Genomic DNA, 26,139 nt, shown 5'->3' with positions numbered 1-26,139 from the left:
TGTAGCCCCGAAGCCATCGAAGTGTAGTCTACTCAAAACGGTGCACGGAGTCTCATTGCACACTGTGTTACATCGTATCCATGACACATTTTTAATCAATCTGATTTCGTTGCCCAACATCCCCAAGATGTTACAGAAATACAAAATGGAGTAGTAGGAGCAGACCACCTGTGTCAAATCCAACACCCTCATACCCCCAATGAGAACCAATAACGTACAAGATAAACAACACAGTAGGCAGCGCAGTAGGCAGCGCTTTGCGACAGCACTTTTATGATGCCAATCTGACCTAACCACTTCACAACACCAACAGCCCCAAGGGCCTGAAAGCACAGGCACATTTAAGGAAAACTCCGGCAATTTATCACATAGATCTCTGTTTCTTGAGACCACTGAGTACTGTCGGTATGAAAAAAAAAACATGCTACCTAGCTTGAGTTGCTGCAGCCAACAGCTAGAGTAGCCAGGCAGCTACTGTGCCACACTCTGGGGGCATGATTTTTGAAAATGTTTTTTTTTGCCGAAAGTAGTCGGTGGCCTTGAGAAACAGAGATCTAAGTAAAAATTGGTCGGAGTTCTCCTTTAAGGCCTGATTTCTGAGGCCCACATCAGTGACAGCTGACTCTCTGTGGTTCTCATGTTTCACACAGACAGTCAACAGTGAGATCAGAGATGACCACCGACCGGAAAAGAGACTCCCTGGCCTCTGGCAGGACTGGCCACGTGAAGAGACACACACACACATATCCGCAGGCGCTTACCTGTGTGACCAGCGGCTCCAGCAGCCTCTCCACCGTCAGGGTGCGGATCTCCAGACTCTTAGGGTCCCATTTCAGCAAGATGGGGGACGTAGCACTGGTCATGGTTGCTGTAGAGGAGGAGAAGAGGAACGGTGTCAGAGAGAAAGATATAGCGAGAGGCAGAGGGAGAGAGAGAGAGAGAGAGAGATGTTCAGAGTTGCTGAGTAATACAGTATGCTATCCTTGTGGTTTAGGCACTTCACACACTTGGTGAGGGAGATTAGAGGGCATTAAGCTAATGTTGTAATATACAGGAGAGAAGAGTTAGTTGTTTTTCAATGGAGGAAAGACCACTTCCATAAATGGACAGAAACATCACGTCATACGCTTTGTACAGAACATAATCAAGTAGGAAACACTGACTGAAAAAATGTAGATCAACACCATGTGTAGAACCACCACACATTTATCCCACACAACACTAGAACCTCCACACATTTCTCCCATGCAACACTAGAACCTCCACACATTTCTCCCATGCAACATTAGAACCTCCATACATTTCTCCCATACAACACTAGAACCTCCACACATTTCTCCCATGCAACACTAGAACCTCCACACATTTCTCCCATGCATCAATGAGCATGAAAGTCTTGTCTGTCTCAACACATGACTAGATGTGAATACCGCATTTCTCACATTCTGGCTGCAACATTCAGTGGTAAAACGTCTGAATCATGAAGCATTGAATCCTAATAAAGGCTGATTGCAAAATGTTGGTTGTGAATAAATAGCTCTTTCTTTACAACATTCAGTTGCACAGCTGTTAGGATACGTGTCAACCAGACCTCAGACCTGCTGAGTTGCGCGTGATGGGCATGTTGGGGACAGGATGGGGGAGGAGAAACACATCTGGCCAGAGTGTCCAAATGGCCCGAGCGTGTGTGAGAGCGGTCAGGAATGACAGCACACAGCCACAGCCTGTCATCATATCTCCTCCACCAGCACTCTTGGCTCTTCATCTCAGTGGGATCTGTAGTGCAGGAGAATGCATCTGGAGGTACCTCGCCTGTGCATATATCTATATGGAAGACATTCCTCATATATATGTCTTCTTCATAAGAGGAATGTCTGCCTCTTTTCAAAGCAAAATATAAAGAGAGATTAAATGCATTCCCCTCTCCCTTTCTCTCTCTCTCTCTCTCCCTCTCTTTCTATTTCTCTCCCTCTCTCCTGCTTGCTTTCTCTCTCTCTGTCTCTCTCTCTCTCTCCCTCTCTTTCTATTTCTCTCCCTCTCTCCTGCTTGCTTTCTCTCTCTCTCTCTCTCTCTCCCTCTCATCACTTCTCCAGTCAGTCAGAGTTACTGCAGAGAGCCTGTGATGCGTGTGTGTGTGTGTGTGTGTGTGTGTGTGTGTGTGTGTGTGTGTGTGTGTGTGTGTGGAGAGATGGAGGGGGGGGGGATTGCGGATTCAAATGGGGGCTTTGAACAGGGCTAATGCATGCAGGTGCTCTGTGATTAAGGCTCTGCATCCTGTGGAGGTACTCCCAGGAAAGTACACAAGAAAGCCAGCCACCTCCATCTGAAGATAGAGAGGGGAGCAGGGAGCGGAGCAGGGAGGATGAGCAGCAACCCCACTGCACAAACTCAGGCAGACAGGCTGGAGAGGAAACGAGGGGTTCGATAGACGAACCAAATAAATCCTCCATTCTTACGCGCAGATAAGCCATCATTATACAGTCACAGCTAGTGTACTTCATCATATTTCAACATTCTGAAGGACTTCAGCAAGAGGAACATTCTGAAATCCAAAAGCAAATAAATTGGCATGAATTTTAACACACCACTTTCGCATTCTGATGCAGTAGCTGTTGACCAAAGTTGTGCTCAGTGTGCTATCACGGCGATTTGCACTCCCCCACCACAGCTGAGAAACGAGAGCAGTGATGACAGTTACAAAGACCAGGTGCTGCAGGAGCAGATAAGGGCACAAAGGAACAACAAACGATAGCAAGTGGAGGCTCTTCACACAAACACGAGTCACACTCAGGCAGAGTGGAGCGGAGCAGCACCCCACGCCTCCCTCACCCCCCACACACACACACACACCACCCCCACCCCACGCCCCGTCAAATACGCTGCTGCTGCTGCTGCTGCTACTGTAGCTGCTGGCTTTTAACATCCCAGCTGCACCCATTAAGAGGAGAGATCAATGAGAGAGAGTAGATGGAGCTCACTTACTCAGAAGACCAAGAGGACTTATCAGTACTTATTTTCCTCCTCCCACTGATAAACACACACACACACACACACACACACACACACACACACACACACACACACACACACACTGATGGTTCGGTCCATAGCGAGCTGTGTTCCCAGCCCTCATAGCCATTAGACAGTTAGTGTGCTGCAATAGAAAGAGCTGGGCGAGCAGTATAAAGCAGGATAAGAAATACTCACTGATAATTAACCAAGTTTAAGTGTTAACCTTGCTTAAACACTGCTGTTCTTACTTCATGTATCCTCACTTACCCATATGCCTATGCTGTCTCAAATTTCACTTCAGTGTCTGTTGTGCTACATTTTTAGAACTATTAATTCACTCTTACGGTATTTCATTTGGTACCAAAAATACTGTATACATTTTGCATTGTGATGTTTACCACCCTAATGGTGGGCTAAGCTAGCACCAGTCTTTTAAGGGCAAATCATTTGGAACAGTCGCTTCATAATCAGCACAATTTCCCTGACAGACACACATACTGATACAGGACTCTGCTTAAAGTTTCTCACAAGGCTCTCACCTTTGCTAGGATGATCACAAACAGGAGAGGCCACTGACACTAAACACTCACCCGAAGCCTCCCCCCCACATCCCCCCCCCCCCCCAAACACTCGTCGCCATAAACCTCGTCCCCACTGGGGGATCTTGTGTGGCTCAGGCTGGTGCAGTATAGTAGGCGACCGTGCTGAGGATGAAGTGTTGATCCTCTACCTGCTCTACGGTGGCGTAGATACATCATCTCGCCTCTCACTCACCCCCCCCCCACACACACACACACACACACACCAACCCCCCACTACCACCATCTGCTCCGTCACGGGCTTTATGGCCCGTGACACAGGAAGCCCCCGGGAGGAAATGACACGCCGCCGTGAAAATGGCCAACCTGTCGCTGATCAATCTGACTCTCCCTCTGACATTTCTTGACATTTGGTGACATTTGCGGGAACGAGCGTCTCTGATGATATATGTTTACAGCCGCGGCTAGTTCATTAGGCCGGGGACTAAGATGCACTTGACTCGGGGGCACTGTGCAATTGAACTGACTTAGTGCGAGCGCGCTCAGTACCAGCCAGACATCTGCCGCGCCGCACCACGCTTCGCTTCGCTGACTGATGAGACGCAAATGGCAGCACGTCACCGCAATCCACGGATGAGCCACGCTGTGTCATAAACATGCCCTGCACTATTATCAAACCATTTTGTCAGTCTAGCAGAATGCTATCTCCGAGGCATTCGACAATAATTAATGTCCGAGAGTGAATACAAGGAAGCTCTTTGTCTGGGCCATCCGTCCCCTGGTCTGTTGTTATGGAGGACTGTTTTGCTGATGTGGCCTCCTGTCCTTATCTGTTTCTGCAGAAATAAAATCTTCCCCATCTCTGATGGTTCCTTGGGCCTCCATTCTTCTCTCTGCCCCCTCCTCCTGTAGAAACGGATGTGGTGGATGATAGTGGCTTCCTGGTATCATAGTGTCATAAAGACCCATTGTTGGTGGAAGCACGTCACTTCTCCTCAGGATTCGAAATGGAGCGATAATTATGTTGCTTTTTGTGCCAGGCAGCTCCCGTGATTAAAGCAGTGGTGATAATGCAGGCTAAATTTGTCTCTATGAAGTCTAAATGGGCACTGCCTATGCTCGCAGAGTCTCTCTCTCTCTCTCTCTCTCGCTCGCTCGCTCGCTCTCTCTCCCTCTCTCTCTCTTTCTCTTCACCGCCACTGGTACGACGCCGCTGATGTGAAATGGATCATTGTTGGCAGGCAAGATTCGCAGTAATGTCAGCAACTGCACTGCGCCAGCAAAACTGTATTCACAGTTGTCCATGTCATCAGATGAGCTTGTCATGTCGTTCCTCAAACTATTATGGCTCCTGCCATCCATATTTGCCCCATGTGTGTCGTCATGTGCATATGGGAATACTGCTATACTGTTTATATTCAGGACTGTTTAGTGTGTGTGTGTGTGTGTGTGTGTGTGTTTGCACATAATGCACAATAGACAATGCACATACATACACCTACTCTATTCACTTGGATCAGATGGAACAGCAGTCAAATACTCTTCAGCACATTCACAGGCACAGATTCACGCACGCGCACACACACACACACGACCCACCACATCTATGCCACATCCGGGCCAAAGAGTGGGGTCTTATCCGGGCCAAAGAGTGGGGTCTTATCCGGGCCAAAGAGTGAGGCCTTCTCTGGGCCAAGTCCTCTGGTTTGGAGCTGGTGGCCCACCGCACAGCCACCAAGGTAGGTAATGAAATGCAAATGAGAGGCGCTAATGTAGGAATTAGCCACAGACAGGCAGTCTTATACACATTAAGCAAGACCTGCGACTTCATTAGAACTCCCCAAACGCACACAGAGGGAGGGGCACACGAAAAACACACACTCATGCAGACACATTACATCTCTCAACCACACATATCACACAAAACACACACACTCCCTCTCTCTCTCTCTCTCTTTATCTCTCTCTCACACACACACACACACACTTACTCACACACACATACACTGACACACACATACAGACACTAACACTCTCACACACACACACACACATACACACACACACACAAGCATCCTGCAGACCAGGAGTCATCAGTCCTAACTCAGAGACCTGTGTGAGTGTGTGTGTGTGTGTGTGTGTGTGTGTGTGTGTGTGTGTGTGTGTGACTGTGATATTGCCTCGGTAACAACTAGGGGTCGACCAATTATCGGCCTGGCCGATTATTAGGGCCGATATTTAGCATTTTTATAATAATCGGCATCGGTCATTTTTTCCACCGATAAGCCGATATTGAAATGGATAAAGAACAAAACGCGCTACTTTGTCTGTAAAGCGTCTCTCACTCCCTGCATTTGCTACTCTGTGGTCAAGAGCATTGTCCCGCCCACTACACCGTCTGATTTTTGATAGTTAGCACGAATGCAGCCAATCAGGATCGAAGACTGAACACAGAGAAAGTTTATGATTCTCACTGAGGCAGACTGTAGACTGGGCTTCAGCTGTACGGAGCTACTTTTTGAAGGTAAGGGAGGTAGCCTACATTGCTGAAGTTGCAATAAATCACAACCATCTACACTGAAGTTACAAAAACACCACTTTGTAAGCTATTGTCTCTGATCCGGATCAATAAGTAAAGCACCCACTTCCTTCATTTAGCAAATTCCCGATTGATGCACGTTAGTGTATGCTGTTTAGCCTACAAACTCGGGTGTTGCGCGTCGGGAGCTCTCTGCCTCCGCCTCGTCCGTTAATTGTGAATAACGGGACACCTCGGCGGACATAGTACAGACAAGTCCTAAATTATGCGATAGCGAACGTCAAAAAGTCTAATTGCTCCTTTTTGAAACGGACTGTCAGAAAAGACTTGAAAAGTGATGCAAGTTGATGGACAATTGTGTATCAAAAGAAGAAAGAAAAGTTTGCATTATTAAATGCTTTTGAATGAAATTTTTGCAGCATATCGCCTTTACTATCTACCCCCCTTTTTGATATCGGTTTTACATATCGGTTATCGGCCTCCTGTTTTGGTAATAATTGATATCGGTATCGGCCCTGAAAAAACCATATCGGTCGATCCCTAGTAACAACAGCCAGACCATTGGTCATCCCAGGTTTGATTCCTGAATCCGCCTCTGCAAGTCTGAAATGTCTTGTAAATACCAGTCAAGTTGAAGTTCAACTTTTAACTTTATAGTTAATCTGTGAGGCCATATTGGGTCTACTCCCTCCTCCCTCCTTTGCTCTTGCTTCCTCTCTCTATTTCTAATCAAACTTGCTTTATTAGTATGTGTGTGTGTGTGGATGTGTGTGTGTGTGTGTGTGTGTTTGTGTATGTGTGTTTGAGAGACTGTGTATGTCTGAGTGTGTGTGTGTGCGTGAGAGAGAGCATATTTCTCCCTCTCTCATCCATGTGTGTGTTAGTGTGTGTGCATAAGAGTTCCTTTCACTTTTTTTTTTTCTAAAACGAGAGTGCTTGACGAGAGAAAATAAATCCTCCTTTTAAAGCCCCAAAAAAAGATGGCCCATTTTTCATTCAAAGCGCATCTTCAATCAAAAGCATTGCACACCCCCAGCCCCAGCGGCGCTGCAATGGCCCTCCATGGCTCCGCGGGCCCCGGGCGCTCTGGATTAGGCCTCAGATTAAGAGGGAAGAGCACAGTGCTGGAGCTGCTCACTTTTGTCACTCCTCCTCCGCCACACTCCTCCGTCACAAACTAGCCCGCCATCTTCCTCTTTTCCCCCCTCCTCTCCGCTCTGCTTCTTTCCGCTCCGCTCCTCTCCTCTCCTGCCCCGCCTGCTCTTCCACACCGTCCTCTTCCTCCAGGTTGTCCTGCTGCGTGGACAGGGCACAGGACTGGTCGGTCCGGTCGGCATGTTGAATTTGGCAAGGCTGTGCCAGGGCCCGGAGCCGATGGAGTGAGAGGTCGGGGTGACACGGAACAGATCGTTCCCTCGCCTCTTAAGCTCTTGCTCCCATTGAACAGGGCCAACTCTCTTTCTTCTCTATTTTCTATCCCTTTCTTTCTTCCTCCTCATCCTCCTCTTCCTCCTCCTCCCTCCATTTCCTTATCCACACTCTGGAGTGGATTTCAAGAGTTTGCTGTTTCCATTTTGTTCCATTCACTCTCTCTTTTGGAAAGCGAGCAAATCAGTGATGCATAGTAATGAGTGAGGGGTTGCATGATGACTGTGAGAGAGAGAGAGAGAGAAAGACAGAGAGAGGGAGAGAGAGGTAGAGATACAGGGGGGAAGGGGAAGAGAAGAGAAAGGAGAGTGGTGGTGCCAATGGTAAACAAGCGCACAGTGCCATCAGTGAGCGCAGTGGAGTTTTCTGGAACACGTCAGAGAAGCTGTCAGTGAAATGCACCGGATCCACAAAAGCTGCTGTTGCGAGAGAGAAAACAGCCGGCGCTTTTCAATTTGGCTCCAGAGCTGCTGACACACACACACACACACACACACACACACACACAGACACACACACACACTCACACACACACACACAAACAAACACACAAACACATACACACACTAATACACACATACACACACGAACACACACAAACACAAATACACACGCAAACACATTCACACATACACACACACACACACACAGACACACACATTAAATCATAACAATACACAAGCAGACATACACTGACCTCCCACCCTCAAACTTTTCCACAAAAAAACACAAATGCACACACCACAAACTCAGCTACAGAGAGGCCAGGTGTTAGTGCCATGTGATGTGTGTTTAGGATGTTGTTTGTTAGTTAATGCTCATTAAATGAAGTGATTAGCTTGTTTTTTGTGCTGACCATAGTACTCTCAAAATAGCTCTGATTGCACTGACACAACTGGCAGGGGGAACTAAAGTCATTATCTCACCCAGGTGCAAAACTGCTGTGTGTGTGTGTGTGTGTGTGTGTGTGTGTGTGTGTGTGTGTGTGTGTCAGTGTGTGCATGTGTTTGTGTTGTGTAGTCTATGTAGCTTGCCATATGTTCCACCAGGAACTCTAATAAAGGAAACAGACAAGTATTCTCGTACTGCAGGAGCCATGTTATTTAAAAAAAGGAAAACACACACACATTTCCACAATCCCTGCTGTCTCACAGCTCCATCTGTTACCGTAGGTGTTGTCATTCTTTCTTTCAATCTTTCTCCCTCTCTCCCTTTCGTATCACTCCAGTGTTTCCCATACATTGATTAATCTGTGGCGGGGCGCCACGAAATCAAAATCGGCCGCCACAGATTAATATTCCATGTTTATTTAATTTAATTTAAATTAAATATAAGATCAAATCCTTGCATTGCCATTGAGCTGCGCTTTTTACGCACGCAGCCTTGCCCCGCCCCGCTCTCTCTCTCTCGTAGCCCGCTGCCCCTCCTCTGCATGTGCATTTAACAAAATATTCACGATTGTTGAAGGATTGTTGTTGCCACATAGAAGCATTGCATAGAAGACGTCTGGCTAAATTGCTATTAAATCCGCTTAGCATCGTGACCATGCTGCACAAATTTGTTCAAAACTGCTGCATTGAAGTTAACTCTGCTGAGGTCTTATCACAACATAGTAGGCTACATTGAAGGGACTAAACTAAGTTAAGTTATGCAATCAAGCAGTATCTCAAAGCTAACATTAGAATACTGTTTGGATGTCGAATTTAGCATGCTTAGCCTACTTATAGCTGCTTGTCAATTTCGTTGAAGGGCTCATTTTATTGACTCTGACACTGAATGTTTGCAAAATCCCGATGTAAATGGAAAAGTGTTTTCCAAAATTTAAAAGTGCTTGTCCCAAGGAGAAGTACGAACCTTTATTGTAACTATGTAGAAAACGTTATGAATTGCCACACATCAGCAGCCTGTATCAACAACTGTGTAACTCACGAACGTCTTAAAGTGACAGGCACTTAATTTGACCTATACACTACCAAGACGATCTTAATACCCCCCGCCAATGAATCCAATTCTGTGGGAAACACTGCACTCCTTTACCTCCTTCCTGCTGATCTCTTAAAATGATGTGGCATTATCACCCTGCCAACACCCAACTCTGTCACACTTTCTTCCACCTCTTTCTCTCTCATCCTCCCTCTCTCCCTCCCTCTCTCTCTCTCTCTCTCCATCACTCCCACTGTCTCTCTGGCTGTGCAAACAGACTAAGCAGAAGGGGAGTGGTGTGCTGCAGCCATCTCTATGAGTTACAGCCTCCCTACTCCCATCCAGTCCTATAGAGCAAACCACAGCACCAGCCAGGCACAGGGAGCCAAGACAGAGAGGGGGAGAAAGTGAGAGAAAGACAACATGGGGGGGGAGAGAGAGAGAGAGAGAAAGACAGCATGGGCAGAGAGAGAGAGAGAAAGACAAAAGGGGGGAGAGAGAGAGATGAGAGAAAGTGAGAGCAAGACAGTATGGGGGAGAGAGAGAGAGGAGAGAAAGGGAGAGAATGACAGCATGGGGGGAGAGAGAGAGCAGAGAAAGTGAGAGAAAGACAGTATGACAGACAGAGACAGGGAGACAGGGGGATAAAAGTGAGAGAAAGACAGCATGGAGAGAGAAAGAGAGAAAGAGAGAGAGAGAGAGAGAGAAATGGGCAGAAGTCCAAAATTCTGGAGACCCTGCCTTTCTGTGTGAGACTGGCCCGGTGGTTCCCAGTGGACTGCCAGGGCCATTCATATCCTAAAGCCTGAGTCATGCCCAGCTTTGCTGCTCATACTTACAACAGCAGGGTGCTCCTAAACCCACAGATACGTGTTGAATGAAGGCATAAAGGCCACGGACATAAAGCTGAGAGTAGTGCAACACACTGGATAGCCTGGAAAGGTGAAGATGATGGCTTTCACACTCACTTAGACACACACACACACACACACACACACGTACTTACACACACACACACTACTCTCACCAGGGTTGTGCAAAATTCGAATTGCAATTCTGCTTCCTGTTTGCTAACTCAATTGAAATGCAAGTGAAATTCAAGAATTGAATTGGAATTTAAGAGCTAGTTTCAATTCAATTCTGGAATTTTGCACAACCCTGACACACACACCCACACACACACACACACACACAGAGTAGGAGCGGTGGAGCAGTGGAGGGGTGCTGGGGTGCTGGCAGGTACTCAGGCAGCCCTAGTGATGGAGATAGAGATGGCTCCTGAGTCCTGCCAAACCAAAGTGGCCCGTCTCCGTAAAAACAAATAAACACCTTCATTAGTCTCTGCCATCAGCAGAGCCCTGCCACATTCCTCTCCGCCTCACCAACTTTCACCAGTGACCACCTAATGAGATCACTGCTGCCACTGTGTTCGGACTGCAGGCAGGCACGCACTGCAGTCTCAAGGTCAACGACCCCCCTACCTGAACACACACACACACACACACACACACACACACACACACCACCATCATGCATCATCTGCAACTGTAAATATTAGACCACACACTGACAGCCTAAGGCAGCAGGGCTTAAGGCTGTGTATGTTTGTGGGTGGATGCATTTAAGGGTGCATGTGTGTGTGTGCGTGTGTGTGAGAGAGAGAGAGAGAGAGAGAACGAGAGAGAGAGAGAGAGAGAGAGAGTGTGTGTGTGTGTGTGTGTGTGTGTGTGTGTGTATGTGTATGTGTGTGTGTGTGTGTGTGGCCGATCAGGACAAATATGTGGATGGATATATTTGGGTGATGGGTGTATGAAGGTAAAATGTGACTCTCTGTGTGTGTGTGTGTGTGTGTGTGTGTGTGTGTGTGTGTGTGTGTGAGAGAGAGAGATTTAAAGCACTTTTATTAAGGCCGCGGGCCACAGGGACGCCTGGGACACAGGCAGGGCCACAAACTCATCACTCACTCCAGCACCACCAGTGCACACACATACACAAACACACACATACACACACACACACACACACGAACGCACACGTGCGCACAAACACACACACACACACACACAATGATTTCCCATAATTGTAATTACAGTACCCATTTTCTCTTATTAGTGTATTACTTGTGATTGCTTTTGTTTTATCTTTAAATAATTTCAAAGCAAGTTTGAGAGTCCCCACAACACCTTTAGTCATTGTTAACTGCAACAATCACAACAAACTTGCAAAATCCCAGTGGGATCAGGATTTTTCACAATTCCTGCATGAAATTGAAAACGAAATCAAAATCACTGCTATTTTCAGAATCATTTTTGAAAATTCCCAAAGCAAGATCCCAGTGGGGTTAGTTTATGCTCATACTCAGAGAAACTACATTCGGCCTATTTGTAGCATTAACCCCAACAAAAGCTGAATATTTAGTCACTTAATTACAGCCTGTTAAAAGACCCATGACGATTTATCAAGATCCATTCATTTTTTCTGTGGCTATTTTTTCACCTCACTGATTCATCAACTGAGTTGATCTAGCCCCTTCAAGTAAAATGGAACACTGATGACTCACCAAATGTACAGAATGCTGACATTAACCTATACAATCTGACCACCTATGACGCTGGAGACCGAGATAGCTGATGAGTCAGACATATGAATGGGTTTGGAGCTGGACTGAAGAGTATAAACTCTTCAGAGGAAATGCAAGCAGCCAGTGAGCCCTGTGCATCAAACCACTCCAGATTAGAAATCAATAGCCAGGCACTTCTGCTACAATCCACACCTCCGGTGGTTATTACACGCCAAAGCGTGTCTGCACACACACACACACACACACACACACACAGACACACAATGAAACACTGACAAACAAATTCAATCGAAAGCTAGGAGCTGCACAGGAACACAAACATACAGTATACTTGACATCACATATTACAGTAACCAAAATGCTATTTCTCTGTCTGTTTTTCTCTGTTTGTTATGCGCACACACACACACACACACACACACACACACACACACACACAGAGAGAGAGAGCTGGGGAGGCGTGTGCCCTTTCACCACAGAGGAATCACACTCAATTGTCCAGCTGATTGTTTAATCTGCTTTCAGCACTGCGGGACAATGAGGTTTTGTTTTTAATGGGACCGCCCCTGCTGCCTCTTATGGTGAGCCATTGTCACCAGATGTCCACAGCGGCCAATGCAGCCATCACAGCACACACCCACACATATGCGCGTGTGCACACACACATACACACACACACACACACACACACACCATGGGCCCTTCGGTGATTGAAAGGCATGTGTCTGGGGCCCACGCCTACCATCCCAGGTAATTAGACTGGTGCTGACACACACACACACACACACACACACACAGACACACACACACACACACACACAGACTCAAACATAAACATCCATCCAGCCCAGTCATTAGAGTACATTGGTGCTGAGGACAGCAGAGGCTGATCTCCATGGTGACTTGCACAGGCAGTGGGCAGCGCCGCATCGGATACTGTCCATCACATACTCACCCCCACACAGTCAAACCGTCCGCTGGATCAGCTGGGCTCAATGGCACACACACACACACACACACACACACACACACACACACACACACAGACACACACTAATCTCTGTTTCCCCTCCTCATTTCTCTCACTCCCTCCCTGTCATTCTCTGTCCTCTCTGACCCTGTTTATGAGGATTAACTTGGTCCACAAATTGAGGTTAATACTTTGATAAGCATCCAGCACTCTGAAATAAGCCCATGATGGGTGAGAAGATGCCTGCTGCTTGCTTGCATGGGGGGGGGGGGGGGGGGGGGGGGGGGGTGATGCATAGGGAAATGCAAACAGACTAACTAACTGAGCGGCAGATAACTGGATTATGATCGATACCTGAAGTAAGTGTAACATGTCACATCCCTGGAGTATATCCCTGCTCTGATGGAGAGGAAGTTCACTCATTTCACTTCACGCTACCAGCGGATCTATCCTCTCTGATATCTGACCACTTTCATCCCACTTCAACCTCCCGGTCTGGCCCCTCATAGGCCCGTTCTACTGTTCCCCTCATAGTCTGTTCCTCTGATAGGCCTGTTCTTCTGTTCCTCTCATAGCCTTTTTCCTACAACAGAGAACCGGTTCCATTCCCGTTCACCATCATTTGAACCGTTCGGAGCATTTCGACCAAACAAAAAACGGTCCGGAGCGTGGCACCTTGGTTCGGAGCTTGAGCCAGAAAATAGTTGGCTTTTCCTGGGAACTGGAGTGGGCGTGTCATTCTACCGTTCAGATGGGAGAAGGCTAAAAGCTTGAGTTTTCCGTCCATATTAACTGTTGCCATGAGTAAACAAAACTACTCAATTAGCTCTACACTCCAGACGTTAACTAACATTTTACACAGCTAATTTGGGCTGAGCAATATAGCCTAAAAAGGAAATCTCTGATTTTTGTGAGAGTTGGGACTGGTTTACATCATTTTCTCTCTCTCTCTCTCTCTCTGTTAGGGACGCACTGATCAGTGTTTAGACCCCATACCCATAATGCTACTTGGACTTCTGCTAATGCTACTTGGGTATCAGCTGAGTCAGAGTACTGATCCATGCCAGTGTTTTATCAGTAATTCACTCAGTAGCACAGAACCCAGAGCTGTAGAGCTGCGCTAGATAGCTGCCATGTCTACAAACTGCTGACCCTGTTAATAGCTCTCTTCTTTCCAGCCCATAGAATCAATATTGGGTTGAACATTGGCCCAATTGACCCCAGTGTCACCTACTGTATGCCTGAAGTTCAATTGCCACAATAGCCAATCCCAGTATTTGAGTCTGTATAAGACTAATATACAATAGCAGTGATGGATTGGTGCATTCCTAGACTGTACGACCCATCCTTACACAGAAAACACCATCCCTTCCTCTCACCTCTTGTGAGAATTAAATCTGCATAGTGAAGAGTGCATGGGCTCCAGCAGAAGCTGTGTGCTGCACCTTTTGCAGCATCTTTATTGAGTTCCTAAGTAAGCCTGCTCGTCCTCGTGTCTTTGGCGCCGCGCGTCATGTTTTAGCAGGCTCCACTCCTCTGCTCGGGCACCTGGCATCTGCAATGGATTTTCATCAGTGATTTCAATCTGCCACACACAGTGGCCCCTTCTGTGCCAGTTTACCTATCAGATTAGATTAATTGAGTCTCTCTCTCTCTCTCTCCCTCTCTCTCTCTCTCCCTCTCTCCCTCTCTCTCTTTCTCTCTCTGTCTCTGTCTCTCTCTCATTTCATTTGCCTCTGCGTATCTCTCTCTCTTGTTCTCTGTCGGTCTTTCTCTCTCTCTTTAAAACATTTGCCTCTGTGCAGCTCTCTCTCTCTCTCTCTCTCTCTCTCTCTCTCTCTCTCTCTCTCTCTCTCTCTCTCTCTCTCTCTCTCTCTCTGTAAACTTGTAAACATTTGTGCAGGAGAGCAACACAGACGGGGTTGCGATGCAAATGTCAGAGCAATCTAATTATCCTTCTGCAGGTGATGACCCGCCGCAGTGGGAAATATCATGTCACTAGTATTTCTGTGTTCTGGCTGATCTGAATCTTGACGTCACGTGAGGGCTAATAAGCTGGACGTTAAGCGATCCGAGTGGTTTATGCACAGGGTCTGCCCCAGTCGCGGCGGCATATCTTTTTTTACATGGCCTCAGGGCCATCTGGGTGGAGGCTCTGAGCATCACTAATAAGCTGTGGCTCACACAAGCAGTCTGCCTCTTACTTTACCATCCATCCATCACACTTATTCTCTCTCTCATTTCCCTCTCTCCCTCCCTCTCTCTCTCTCTCATTTCCCTCTCTCCCTCTTTCTCTCTCTGCCCATAATTTCTCTTTTTATCTTCTCTTCTCTCTCTCTCTTTCTTTCTCTCTTGCTCTCTGTCCCACTCTCCTTCTATCTTCACTTTCTCTCATTCTCTGTATCCCCCTCTCTCTCTCCCTCCCCCCCTCCCTCAAGTGTCGAGCGGTAACAACAGGGAGAGAGGAGGTAGAGAGAGGGCTGGTCAGGGAAGCAGAGACGAGTCTGAAGCTGAGCAGCGCGTCACGTCACATGTTGGCTCTGTGCTATCAGCACTCACACAGACACGCATGGTCACACAGAGGAGATGCACAAACCTGTTTCTCTCAAACACACATATTAAACACATTCACGCACTCTCAAACACATACACACACCCACATACATAAACATACTCTATACCTCTCTCTCTCACACACACACACACACTCACAAACATACAAACACATATATTGCAGTGGCTTCAGAATGTACAGACCTTATAGAACATTAAAGACACCCACACATATCCATACTGATGGACAAACACACAAACACAAAAAACCTGCAATGTGGGCTCAGAGCCAATTAATTAGCCTCAGCTGTACTGTTTGTGGGTGCATGCATGTGTGCATGTGTGTGTGTGTGTGTGTGTGTGTGTGTGTGTGTGTGTGTATGTGTGTGTGTGTGTGTATTTCACCTCTGGAAATATTTGAATCCCTTCTGTGAGAAATGACATTGGTGGATTCAAATAAAAATAAAAATTCAAGTGTACGCGTATGTGCTCTTGGCCTTCCTCTCTTTCCTTCCTCCACTGATGCGGGAGGCAAATGTTGCATTCCAGACTACTCGGAAGATGGATATTTCGTAGTTGGAATCTCCCAATTTCTTTCTAGACAAACTCTGGAAATCTGACTTCCTGCTGGGAAAACTAAACTTGATAAAGTTTAGCAAGTTGATCTACCCTGACTTCAAAATTGGAACTGAGGTCCAACCTCCGACTTCTGAGTTGCCTCCTTGAGTATAGCAAGATCATGATCCAAACACTATTCATTTAGAACACCTGAGGACAACACCTCATAACTACAATGCCAGCTCTGGAGGGAACCAGGTGGCAGAAATGCTGCAAACGCTTCCATAAACACACACACACACACACACACACACACACAGTGACACACACACACACACACAGCTCCCTCTGAAGTACAATGTTATTGTCTGTGACAGCTCGCGGTTAGCCCACCCCTTGATGATCTGGCCCTGTTGTGTCCTCACCACAGGCAGTGACGAGCAGCTCAGATAGATAGATGGATTCAGATAGATACTGTAGATAGATTCATCCCCAAAGGGAAATCATGGTGTTACAGCACAGTAATTAATCATATTGACATATATTACAGACACACACACACACACATACACACACAAGTAAAAAAGAAACGGTATTTAGGATATGAAGTCTCAGTGCAACTGCATGTAAACTGCATTGTCTCAGAATATGATTAAGGATAGCCAGTGGAGGGGAGTTCAGACAAAGGGAGGCTGATGAAACAGGTAGGAGGGGCCGCGGGAAGCAGACTGGGACTCCAGGAGGCCTGCACTGCTGTGTTGCATCACACGCCTTCCCTTGTTCCACCCAACGTGTGAAAAAGATCTAATCTGATCTAAACATGATGCTAGCTTCTCATTGGGGGTTGGGCGGATAGGCTCGGGGATATGAAAATTATTTATGGCTCTTCTATCTCTTGCAGGAAACCCCTCATGCCTGTTTGGGGCATTTCATGGCTGACTGAAAAGCTGCACCAACAGCTAGGTGTGTGATTTTTGTCCGAATGACATCTAAAGGAGGAATGAATCAGGTTTACACCAGTTACAGTGGTAATGCTAACTACCTAACTAGCTAATTAATTAACTAACTACCTAACTAGCTAATCAACTAACTAACTAGATAGCTAGCTAACTAACTAACTACCGGTAACCAGCTAGCTAACTAACTAACTGAGTTACAGACAACTGGATTATGATCGATAGCTGAAGTGAATGCAACATTGGAACAGGCCAGTAATGAACATGTCACATCTCTAGAGCATTGGTTCCTAAAGACTGGGTCGGGTGGGTCACAGGAGATTTTATTTGGGTCGCCTAGCAGGATGAGGAAAACCTGAGGTTGTGTGTTTGTACAAAACTGAGTGAGAATTTTACAGCTTTGAAAATATTTAACATTGTTTCATGTGTAATTGAGATTACAGAATTGTGGGAGGGGGGGGGGGGTTGTTGGCATAGAAAAGTTTGAGAACCTGTGACCTAAAAAAATATTGGTGGTTGCATGTCAGATCTGAAGTGAAATGGGTCGCGATGGTCTGTCATTTTTAAAAAGTGGGTCCTCAGCAAAAAAGTTTGGGAAACACTGCTCTAGAGTATATCCCTGCCCTGATGGAGCTGATGGGAGTTAACTTCCATGCTACCAGAGAATCTACACTCCCTTACAAGAGAATGCCACTCCAGAGTTAAGTCCAGCACCCACTGGGGCATCTGACGTGCATCAAGTGACGCCAGAGTTTAGAACTCCTTTGTTTTTAATGGAGCAAAGCCCACTGGCGGTGTCTGACGCTCGTTAACGCCAATGTTTAGAAAATTGCTCTATCTCTATGCCATCAAATCCATAGACGTGAATGTTGTCGCCAGTGGGCGTTGGCCTATAGGAGGAGTTACGGCTGTCCATATTGATGCTCTGGGAGCACAGAGGAGTTTGGAGTGAATGGAATCACACACAAAAACAGAAACACTCCCCTCAAGAAAATCACAACTTTTGCTGCATTCGACTACTTCACACACTGTTCACTGTCCAAGGCTATGTCTACTAACCTGTCAAGAAAGCAGACCTGGACAAACAAAGTGGCTCCACCTATGTTTCACGTATCGTTAAGAATGCTTCTATCTTTGTTGCCGTGTAAAAAGGAGAAACATCCTCTACATTCAGCTGAGGCCTGCTTTCAAAGGCTAAGTTACAAAGCCAATACAACCTTGAAGCGCCATCATTGAATACCAACCTGCATAACATCATAGAATTGCAGGCTTGCAACAGAAAGTGAATTCTCTTTGAAGTGGATTCTGGGGGCTCGCTACCCGGTAGTGCCCGCTCCCCCACAACGCCCGTTTCGCAAAAACAAAATGTCAGCGGAGCTGTTCTCCCCAGCACCCAACCAATTCCTTCTTTTGAATAAGAAAAGCAGAGAGCTGTTTGGGGGCAGGATGAGAAGTGGTGGAGCATCAGCAGATACAGCTGCCATCTCTCCTTACTGCCGCTGTGCCCCAATGGCAGATGATTCATTCATTTTTAAGACACGACTTCAAAAAGGGCCCATCACAGCACTTCTGACACCCTCCCGGCTCAGAGCACACATATTCTTTATAAGAGGGGCGGGAAGGTTGGGGGGGGGGGCGCTTCTTCTAGAGAGTGCAAAAAATATGCGCTGTACTATGCTGACTTCACCCTGACTCCACCTAGCCTTCAAATGACATGCACATTTGGTAGGAGAGCTGGTGCAGTGTAGTGTAGATCAGAAGCAGCACTCATCTCCTCCTCTCTTAACCTTCCTGAGCGGGTCCTCTTCCTTTGTTTTGGATACATGCAGGAGCAGAAAGAGGAACCTTATATGGACTGAGATGCTTCTTTCCCAAGGCTACAGGAGAGAGAGTTTCTTTTTCTCTAATGAAATGAAACAACTTAAACAGAGCCATTGAATGACTGAGCGGGCCCATCAACCCAGTGAATGAGGAGCAAGTTAGACCTTAAGCTTTGGCCTGAAATGAAGAGCATGAAATTATACACGTCAAGCTGTGTTTAAAAGATTAACACTGAATTGGGTCCAGTTTGCTCTTGCAATCATGGCTCTCCGATTGTGTTGCCAATTGTCCACAGAACATGATGGATAAACGGGTGAAGTTCAGGAAATAAAACTCAGGAGAGTGCCAATTGGTGTCATGTTAATGGGAGGTGATTGTAGTAATTATACCAATAAGTATGGAATAATCGCCTAGCAATTAAATGTACCCAAAACACACATTTGTACCTCCATAAATCCTATTAAACCTGGTTTAAAAGCTACAAGTCAGACAATGTCAAAGCAAACCACTAATTATCCATTCCATATAATGTCTCGATTAAAATTGCTTCTGGGACAGACACAGGTGAAATTATATTAAAAGTGTTGTTGAAATCCAGGCGTATAAGCCCTCAGAGCTATTGATTCAGCAGGAGGCTGACCAGGCAGGTTGTCACTTGTGCTCCTCTCTAGGTCCTTCCTGCCTCCACACAACAGCAGCTCATTGACATGTGATCTGACCCAACACGACCCCCCGCCCCACGCCAGGCTCCAGGTGGCTGCTTCAGTGTTTAGTGACGTACGATCTCCCTCAAAAAATGCGCACACAAACACACACACACACACACACACACACACACACACACACACACACACTCATACACATGTGTATGTGCACAGACACATACACACACACACAAATACATACACACACCAAATCACACATGTCTGTGTACACACACACACACATACACACATGCACATACACAAACAGACGTGTGTGGAAAAAAAACCATAATGAGCTGGGATCTTAGGGTCATGGAATAAGGGGTCAGCTTGCAGAGAAAGCTTTTTTCAGAATGTAGAGCCACATTGAGGACAGCTGTCACAGCTGAACCCACCTACAAAGGGAGGTGCCATGCCCTGAATGGGGGTGGGTACCAGGGATTCCAAAACAACAACAGCGAGGTCTGGAGGCCCGGGGAGCATGAGAAAGAGAGGTAGCCCACAGGCCTGCTCAGCATGAGGGACTATTAGCATACCTTCTGCTGGAGGGAGAGAGCAGAACATATGGCTGAGTATGTGTGTGTGTGTGTGTGTGTGTGTGTGTGTGTGTGTGTGTGTGTGTGTGTGTGTGTGTGTGTGTGTGTGTGTGTGTGTGTGTGTGTGTGTGAGAGAGAAGGGTGTTGAGATTGATGCAAGTGTGACATGCAGGTATGTGTGTGTGCAAGTGTCTCAGATCATATGTTTATATTACTGGCAATGATGGTGCAGTCCTTGCATACATTTACTCTGACTCACAACTCAAAATGTGAACTCAAACTCAAAGTCATGAAAGTCATCAGTTCTTATCAGTTCATAAGACTAACCTTTCAGTTCACTGCAGCACTTTTGAAAATAATCTGAATCCATTAAAATGTATGCAAGTGGCAGGCATTATCTGAATTGCTGCGACTGCTGTCCCTCTGCAGAACTCAAGAGTGCTACGTACATCACTTCTTTAAAGTACTGTATATTGTTGGGGCTTGTTTGCCTTCATTTAGTTAGGACAATGAATATAATCAGGAATCAAGTGGGAGAGAGAGAGATGGGGTGGGGTTGGGAAATGGCCGCACGTCGGATTCAAACCCAGGTCCCCAGGGGCACTTGGACCTGAACACGGCATTGGACTCAGTAGCCACTTGCGCCACAGCTTCCCCCGCTACTTCCCTTTTCTGACCTCATTAAAATCAGCATCAGCACTCTGGGAGGAAGGATGGCAGCTGTGTGTGACAGCTCTGACGGGCCAACCCAAGGCAGCTTGGGAGACAGCTTCATCATAACCCAATTCCGCAGCGCGCATCTACCAAGCTACGAGACGGACGTTCTGAACTCTCCTGACCGGCCTGTCCATATCCTGCAGGTGAGTCTGGGGCCGGTATCTGGGCACGGCTCCAGCTGTCGCTTCGATTTAGATGGACTTCAGCGGGAGCCGAAAGGGGAGCGAAGCTTCCCCAAGAAAGTTTCTGACCAGATTAGGAGTAACTATGACGGGCACAAACAAAAGCTGCCCGACAGACGGAGGGACAACAGAGTCGTGCATCAGCCGCTGTCAAGCAGACACGTCTGATGGGCTGTCTGCAATTCTGAGAGGACATGCCACGACACATCACGACATCAAGTGCCATCTCCCCATAAATTCAAAATTGTGTACCAATTTCATGCCCTACAATCCAGCAGCCTGTCTGACTCAGTGGAAATGGCCGATCAGCGCAGCAACCGAAAAGATGCCATCAAGTCTGAACTCAGCTGACCGTGCCTGTCACGGCACTGCAGGGGAGGAAAGAAAGCTCTCTGTCCATTTTCATTATGCAAGTTAATGCACCATTAATACTTCAAATTCTATTCAATGCTTTATGTAAGAGAGAACCAACCACATTAAGGGGAGAAGGACGCCTCGAGGAAGAGCAAAGGAAATGTGCTACAGTACATTAGAGGGTCTAGCACATCTCCAACTGATTGCATGTAGACAATAGAAGAGTGCAGAGTGCACACAAAACAGCTATGGCGACGGTGGTGGTGGTGTGCCCCGATAATAGAGTCCTGGTGGAACAAAGGAAGGAGATGCAACAGAAGGGTGAGTGTAAAGTGTGCATGTAAGAGAGCCGAGGGGGCTGTAGGCAGCTGTTACCGTCCCATTACAAAGTGTGTGAGTCACTTGGAAGAGGCAAAGGGGCTTGGCACCCATGGGCACATCAGATTAGAGATCAATACCCAGGAACAAAAGAAAGGCTTAACTGCGTGGCCTAGTCAGAGAAATATCAGCCGAGCAGAGATTCCCCCCTGGAAGGATGTCCTGTGAGTACTACTATAAACTCTCTGATGATGCTTCAGGTTATGTTATGTTAGGAGGTGAAGGCACTTTTAGCTTGTCAGTGTATTATCTACCTCTGATTCACTAAAATGCATTGTGCATTTCCCAGTACGCATACAGTACCGTGTGGACCGTGCGTTGTGACTGAACTAAAGGTGATGAAAGGTATTCCTGATTACTTTAAGAGAGAGCTCTGGCGGTCACTGAGGGGACATCAGTGATCAAGCCGGCAGAATGATGAGTTCCTGCTCAGCTACCACAGGCCTGCCTCCCCTGGGCCCCCTCGGTATTTTACTGTATTTTATTCTCGCTGCACTGCGTTACTCATAACTTTAATTGAGACCATAAGGCTTTAGCAAAGGTAATTTCACCCCTTAATTAGATCGCTGGTTGCGGGGAAACTGCTTGCGTACAATGAGAAACCAGCATGGTCGTAATTCTAATCATCACTTACATCAAGTGATCAACCCAGCATATCGAGAAACACAATGCAATATGATTAATAGGAACAAGAGCAGAAATTCAAATATTAACAGAGTCATTCAGAGCTGTTGAAGACTTCATAAAATTGATTTGTTTCTTGGCAACTGTACATGTTAATTAGCCACAGTGTCTGGAGCCTACTCTCCTGGGTGTGGCCTGTCAAAAGTGACTGACAGGAGAGTGAATGAAAAAGAGGCCTCTTGCCCACTCTCTCTCCCGCTCTCTCTCTCTCTCTCTCTAACTCGATATCTACCTCTCTCTTTCTCTCTGTATGTTCCTCCCCTCTCTCTCTCTCTCTACCTCTCTCTTTCTCTCTCTCCCTTCCTCTCTCTCTCTCTTCCTTCCTTTAACTCTGTCTCTATCTCTCTCTTTCTCTCTCTCTCTCTCTCTCTCTCTCTCTCTCTCTCTCTCCTCTGTGTAGCTCTGCTCAGTAAAAATGATAAAAACAGCAGACCACATCCCCGTCTCAAGGAGACTTGAAGCATTACTGTATATGTGTGTGAGAGTCATACTTCAGACCAAGCCCCCCACTGAAGAAGACAAAAAGTACAAAGACGTAAAGTGTTATAGATTGGTTATTTTTTAATCTATGGATGTAGTCATTGTCTCCAAAAAAGTGTTATAAATGCCCTCCTCATATGTTCTTGAGCACAACTGAATCCAGACCTTGTGATGAATGGATCAGGGCTATACTTCAGAGTTACTAAAACTATAATAGTCCTACGCCTTTGTGTGATCAATACAAGACTCTAGAATGAGACACGTGTTATTGATCCCGGTCCAAATTTAACTTTTCATGGGTTTATTCCATTTTCCAGCACAGATATCTCATTAGCACACCACACGTCCTTCAGCAGAGGAGAGAGACCCTCCTTGCCACACTGAGGATGACTGTGACCCTGATCCTCTCCGTCTGACATGCGGGGCAGGATCCACTGAGTCGCTCCACTGGCTTAGCAGATGTGCAGCCTGGGCCCCTGGTCTCCCTGGGCAGCGCACACTGCAGAGCGGGGGAGCCCCATTGTACCCCAGACAACAACAAAGTATTTCTGAGTGAGCAAATCCCAAAAAGCTCATTTCCTCACACAGTGCTGCTCATTCAAAGACACTTCAACCATTGCAGTAAATCTGTGGTTTGTGAATTGCATAATGACTAAAGGCTTGCAGGGGGGGGGGGTCATTTTTCATGCAAACCAATGTCATTCTACATATTAAACAAGAGTAACTAGATGTTCCAAATTCCAAATATATACATACTGTTTACATAAATGATATGTAGTGGTGTCCAAAAAATATAGGCTAACTAATGTTATGAAAAAATATTCCAAAAGCTTGCAAGGAAATGCAAAATTACTTATTCACATATCCAGGAAATTACCGGAGGAAAACAATGTTTGGAGAAATACTGAGATCTTTCCTGCAGTACTGCACATGCTAGTCTGAGGGGCCTCTAGCCCTATGGTAAACAGAATACTGTCACTCACAGCAGTACCATGGTGTTGCCCTGTGTATGCTGGTCTGAGGGGACTCTAGCCCTATGGTAAAAAAAATACTGTCACAGCAGTACCATGGTGTTGCCCTGTGTATCTCCCCTTGCACACCTCCATGCCAATCAAAAGTTCAAGATCTAAATCTGGCCACGCAGTACTCCCTCTCAGCCTGTCAGATTCCAGACTGAGGATAGCTTACAGGAATAGCATGTCATGAATGGCATTCTTAGTCACAGCCCTGCAGCAAGCTAGAGTGTTTGTGAGTTCTCCCTCCTTATTCTGAAGAGCACGGAGTCAGATAGTGAGGGTCATACTCAGCAAGAGTATAGCCTACGCACCTGAACAAATGAGTCCAGGATTTCTATAGGGTTACCAAATTTGCAGTGACATTCCCATTACATTAGGCTATATTACAATGCACGATACAATGATTTGATAAATGTCTACCTGCTTTGGCTATATGTGTGAAATTTAGCCTATGTGAAACAAGATTTAGGCTATCCAATGTTCTTCGGTAGGACTGTATTATAGGCTATTCACAGCTCCTCCTGGTTAGTTAAGCTACATAGACCAAACATTACTGAAACTACCGTAGGTCACCAACATTGTAATAGAACACATTGGATATAACCTAGGCTACGCCACAACGTCTTGAAAGAAAGGCGATTTAAACGGTTTCTGTCGGTGTCGTTCTGTTCACCAACAGCTTTCGCCACAGTAGGCTATCTGTATTCTTCGGGGAGACTTTTGAATTTATTGGATGGCTGGGTAAGACAATATTTAACCATTGTGTCCAGACATCTAGAAATGCATTGTAATATCCCGAATCTATCTTTCGACGGTCACCGTGAGATGCGCCTGTAGCGAGTATCATCTTGTGAACTTCAACGCGAACCTGGAGCCAAATTTTAGACTAAAATCTTTGACTAAAATCAAATGTACAGGCATTCTATCATAAATGCGTGATGAATAGCTTGCGTCTTTGCAAAATGATGTCAGCTATCGTAAGTTTTCAATTATTCAGAAAGCGCATTCTGGAAGTAGTACACACCTTTGCAACAATAGCGCGCATCTGTTACAGTTTTAACCACTGTCAAGGCAGTCTACAAAGTAGCGGGTGAAGTATTGGCAACAGCCTTCCTACTCACATTGCGAATGATTCTAGGCAACAGCAAATTATTTCTGTTTAAAAATAACTAACACACACCACAGTAATTTCAAACACAACGAGAGGTGACTTATTTATGGGAAAAGGTCAATTAATGCTGCAAGACAAAGAATAACGGGACATCATCGGAGAGACTAAATGACGGGAGGCGCACCAACAATGAAAGGAGGTCCGCTGCTACATTGGAGGGGACTGTGATTTGATAGCCAAAACTGGAAGACAAAAAACTCAAATATATAATTTATCCAGGTCTTTATAGGATATTTAGGCAAACTATCATTGTGCCACAACTGAGAGTTAATTTCAAGGTAGTCTGATCGTTTGATATTCAACCATGCCGATGCTGGGCGGCAATTGCCACTTAGCTATCGGGCTAGCTCTATGATAAACGCTAGGCTATCTAAGAGTGGAAGACAGTGTAAATCTCTAGCCCACAACCTCAGTATTGTAGCTTTCTGGCTAACATAGCTAAGCATGAATAACGGTCCGTGCTGAGATGCAAAATATTAACGTGCGGGGAAAGCGTTCTTTTGTGCGTAGAATTTCCAAATGATGACATTTCACTTTCTAGTGGTAATTTTATTTCAGTTCCAGGTAAAATATTTAATGGACCAGATGAGATTGGTTAGCCTTATCATAAACCTCGCCTTTCTGAAAGCCATGGGAAAGACAGCAGCGTTGGCTAACGAGTCAAGTGTTTGCTTACCTTTACAAATGTCAGTTCTTGTATTCCAACAGAAGCCTAATAGTTGATATTTTCAGCGTATTTCCAGAGACACTGCCTTCTTAGCCTGTCTTGCTTGCTGAAATACCAAAATCCTTTCGCTTGCCTTTCAGTGATGAACCAGAATGAACGCACGCGTTGCTGTCGGTATCTAGGAAATGCTTCTCTCCGCCGCTCCCTGCCAAATACTGACCCCTCCCACCGAATCCCCAGCCACAGAGAAGACAGGTGCTGAGTATGCGCGCACAGTGCGCAGCTTCGCATAGAGCAGGGGTCCTTGCAATATAGTGAGCCGCACAGAACTGTCAAATCCACAGTCTCCTCTCAATCTCGCATGCGCAGT

The 26,139-nt window shown here is 46.2% G+C and overlaps 1 protein-coding gene across 1 annotated transcript in view; it reads right to left on the bottom strand.

The window, feature by feature from the left end:
- The window catches only part of ctnna2 (catenin (cadherin-associated protein), alpha 2), a 422,651-nt gene extending 396,795 nt beyond the window's left edge, over positions 1-25,856 (bottom strand). The window contains exons 1-2 of the mRNA XM_076293983.1: positions 25,779-25,856; positions 762-868 (exon numbers count right to left, since the gene is read on the bottom strand). Of these exons, the coding sequence (XP_076150098.1) occupies positions 762-863 (102 nt within the window). The 5' untranslated portion in view covers positions 864-868; positions 25,779-25,856. The remainder of the gene's footprint in view (positions 1-761; positions 869-25,778) is intronic.
- Between the last annotated feature and the right edge of the window lie 283 nt (positions 25,857-26,139).

The sequence above is a fragment of the Alosa pseudoharengus genome, unplaced genomic scaffold (assembly GCF_046254945.1).
Source record: "Alosa pseudoharengus isolate Yale_2024_CS ecotype anadromous, Long Island Sound unplaced genomic scaffold, YU_APseudo_1.1 YU_APseudo_1.1_scf_2, whole genome shotgun sequence".
NCBI classification, from domain to species: domain Eukaryota; kingdom Metazoa; phylum Chordata; class Actinopteri; order Clupeiformes; family Clupeidae; genus Alosa; species Alosa pseudoharengus.
The sequence above is the reverse complement of the archived record's forward strand: the minus strand, read 5'-3'. Positions and strand labels throughout refer to the sequence as shown.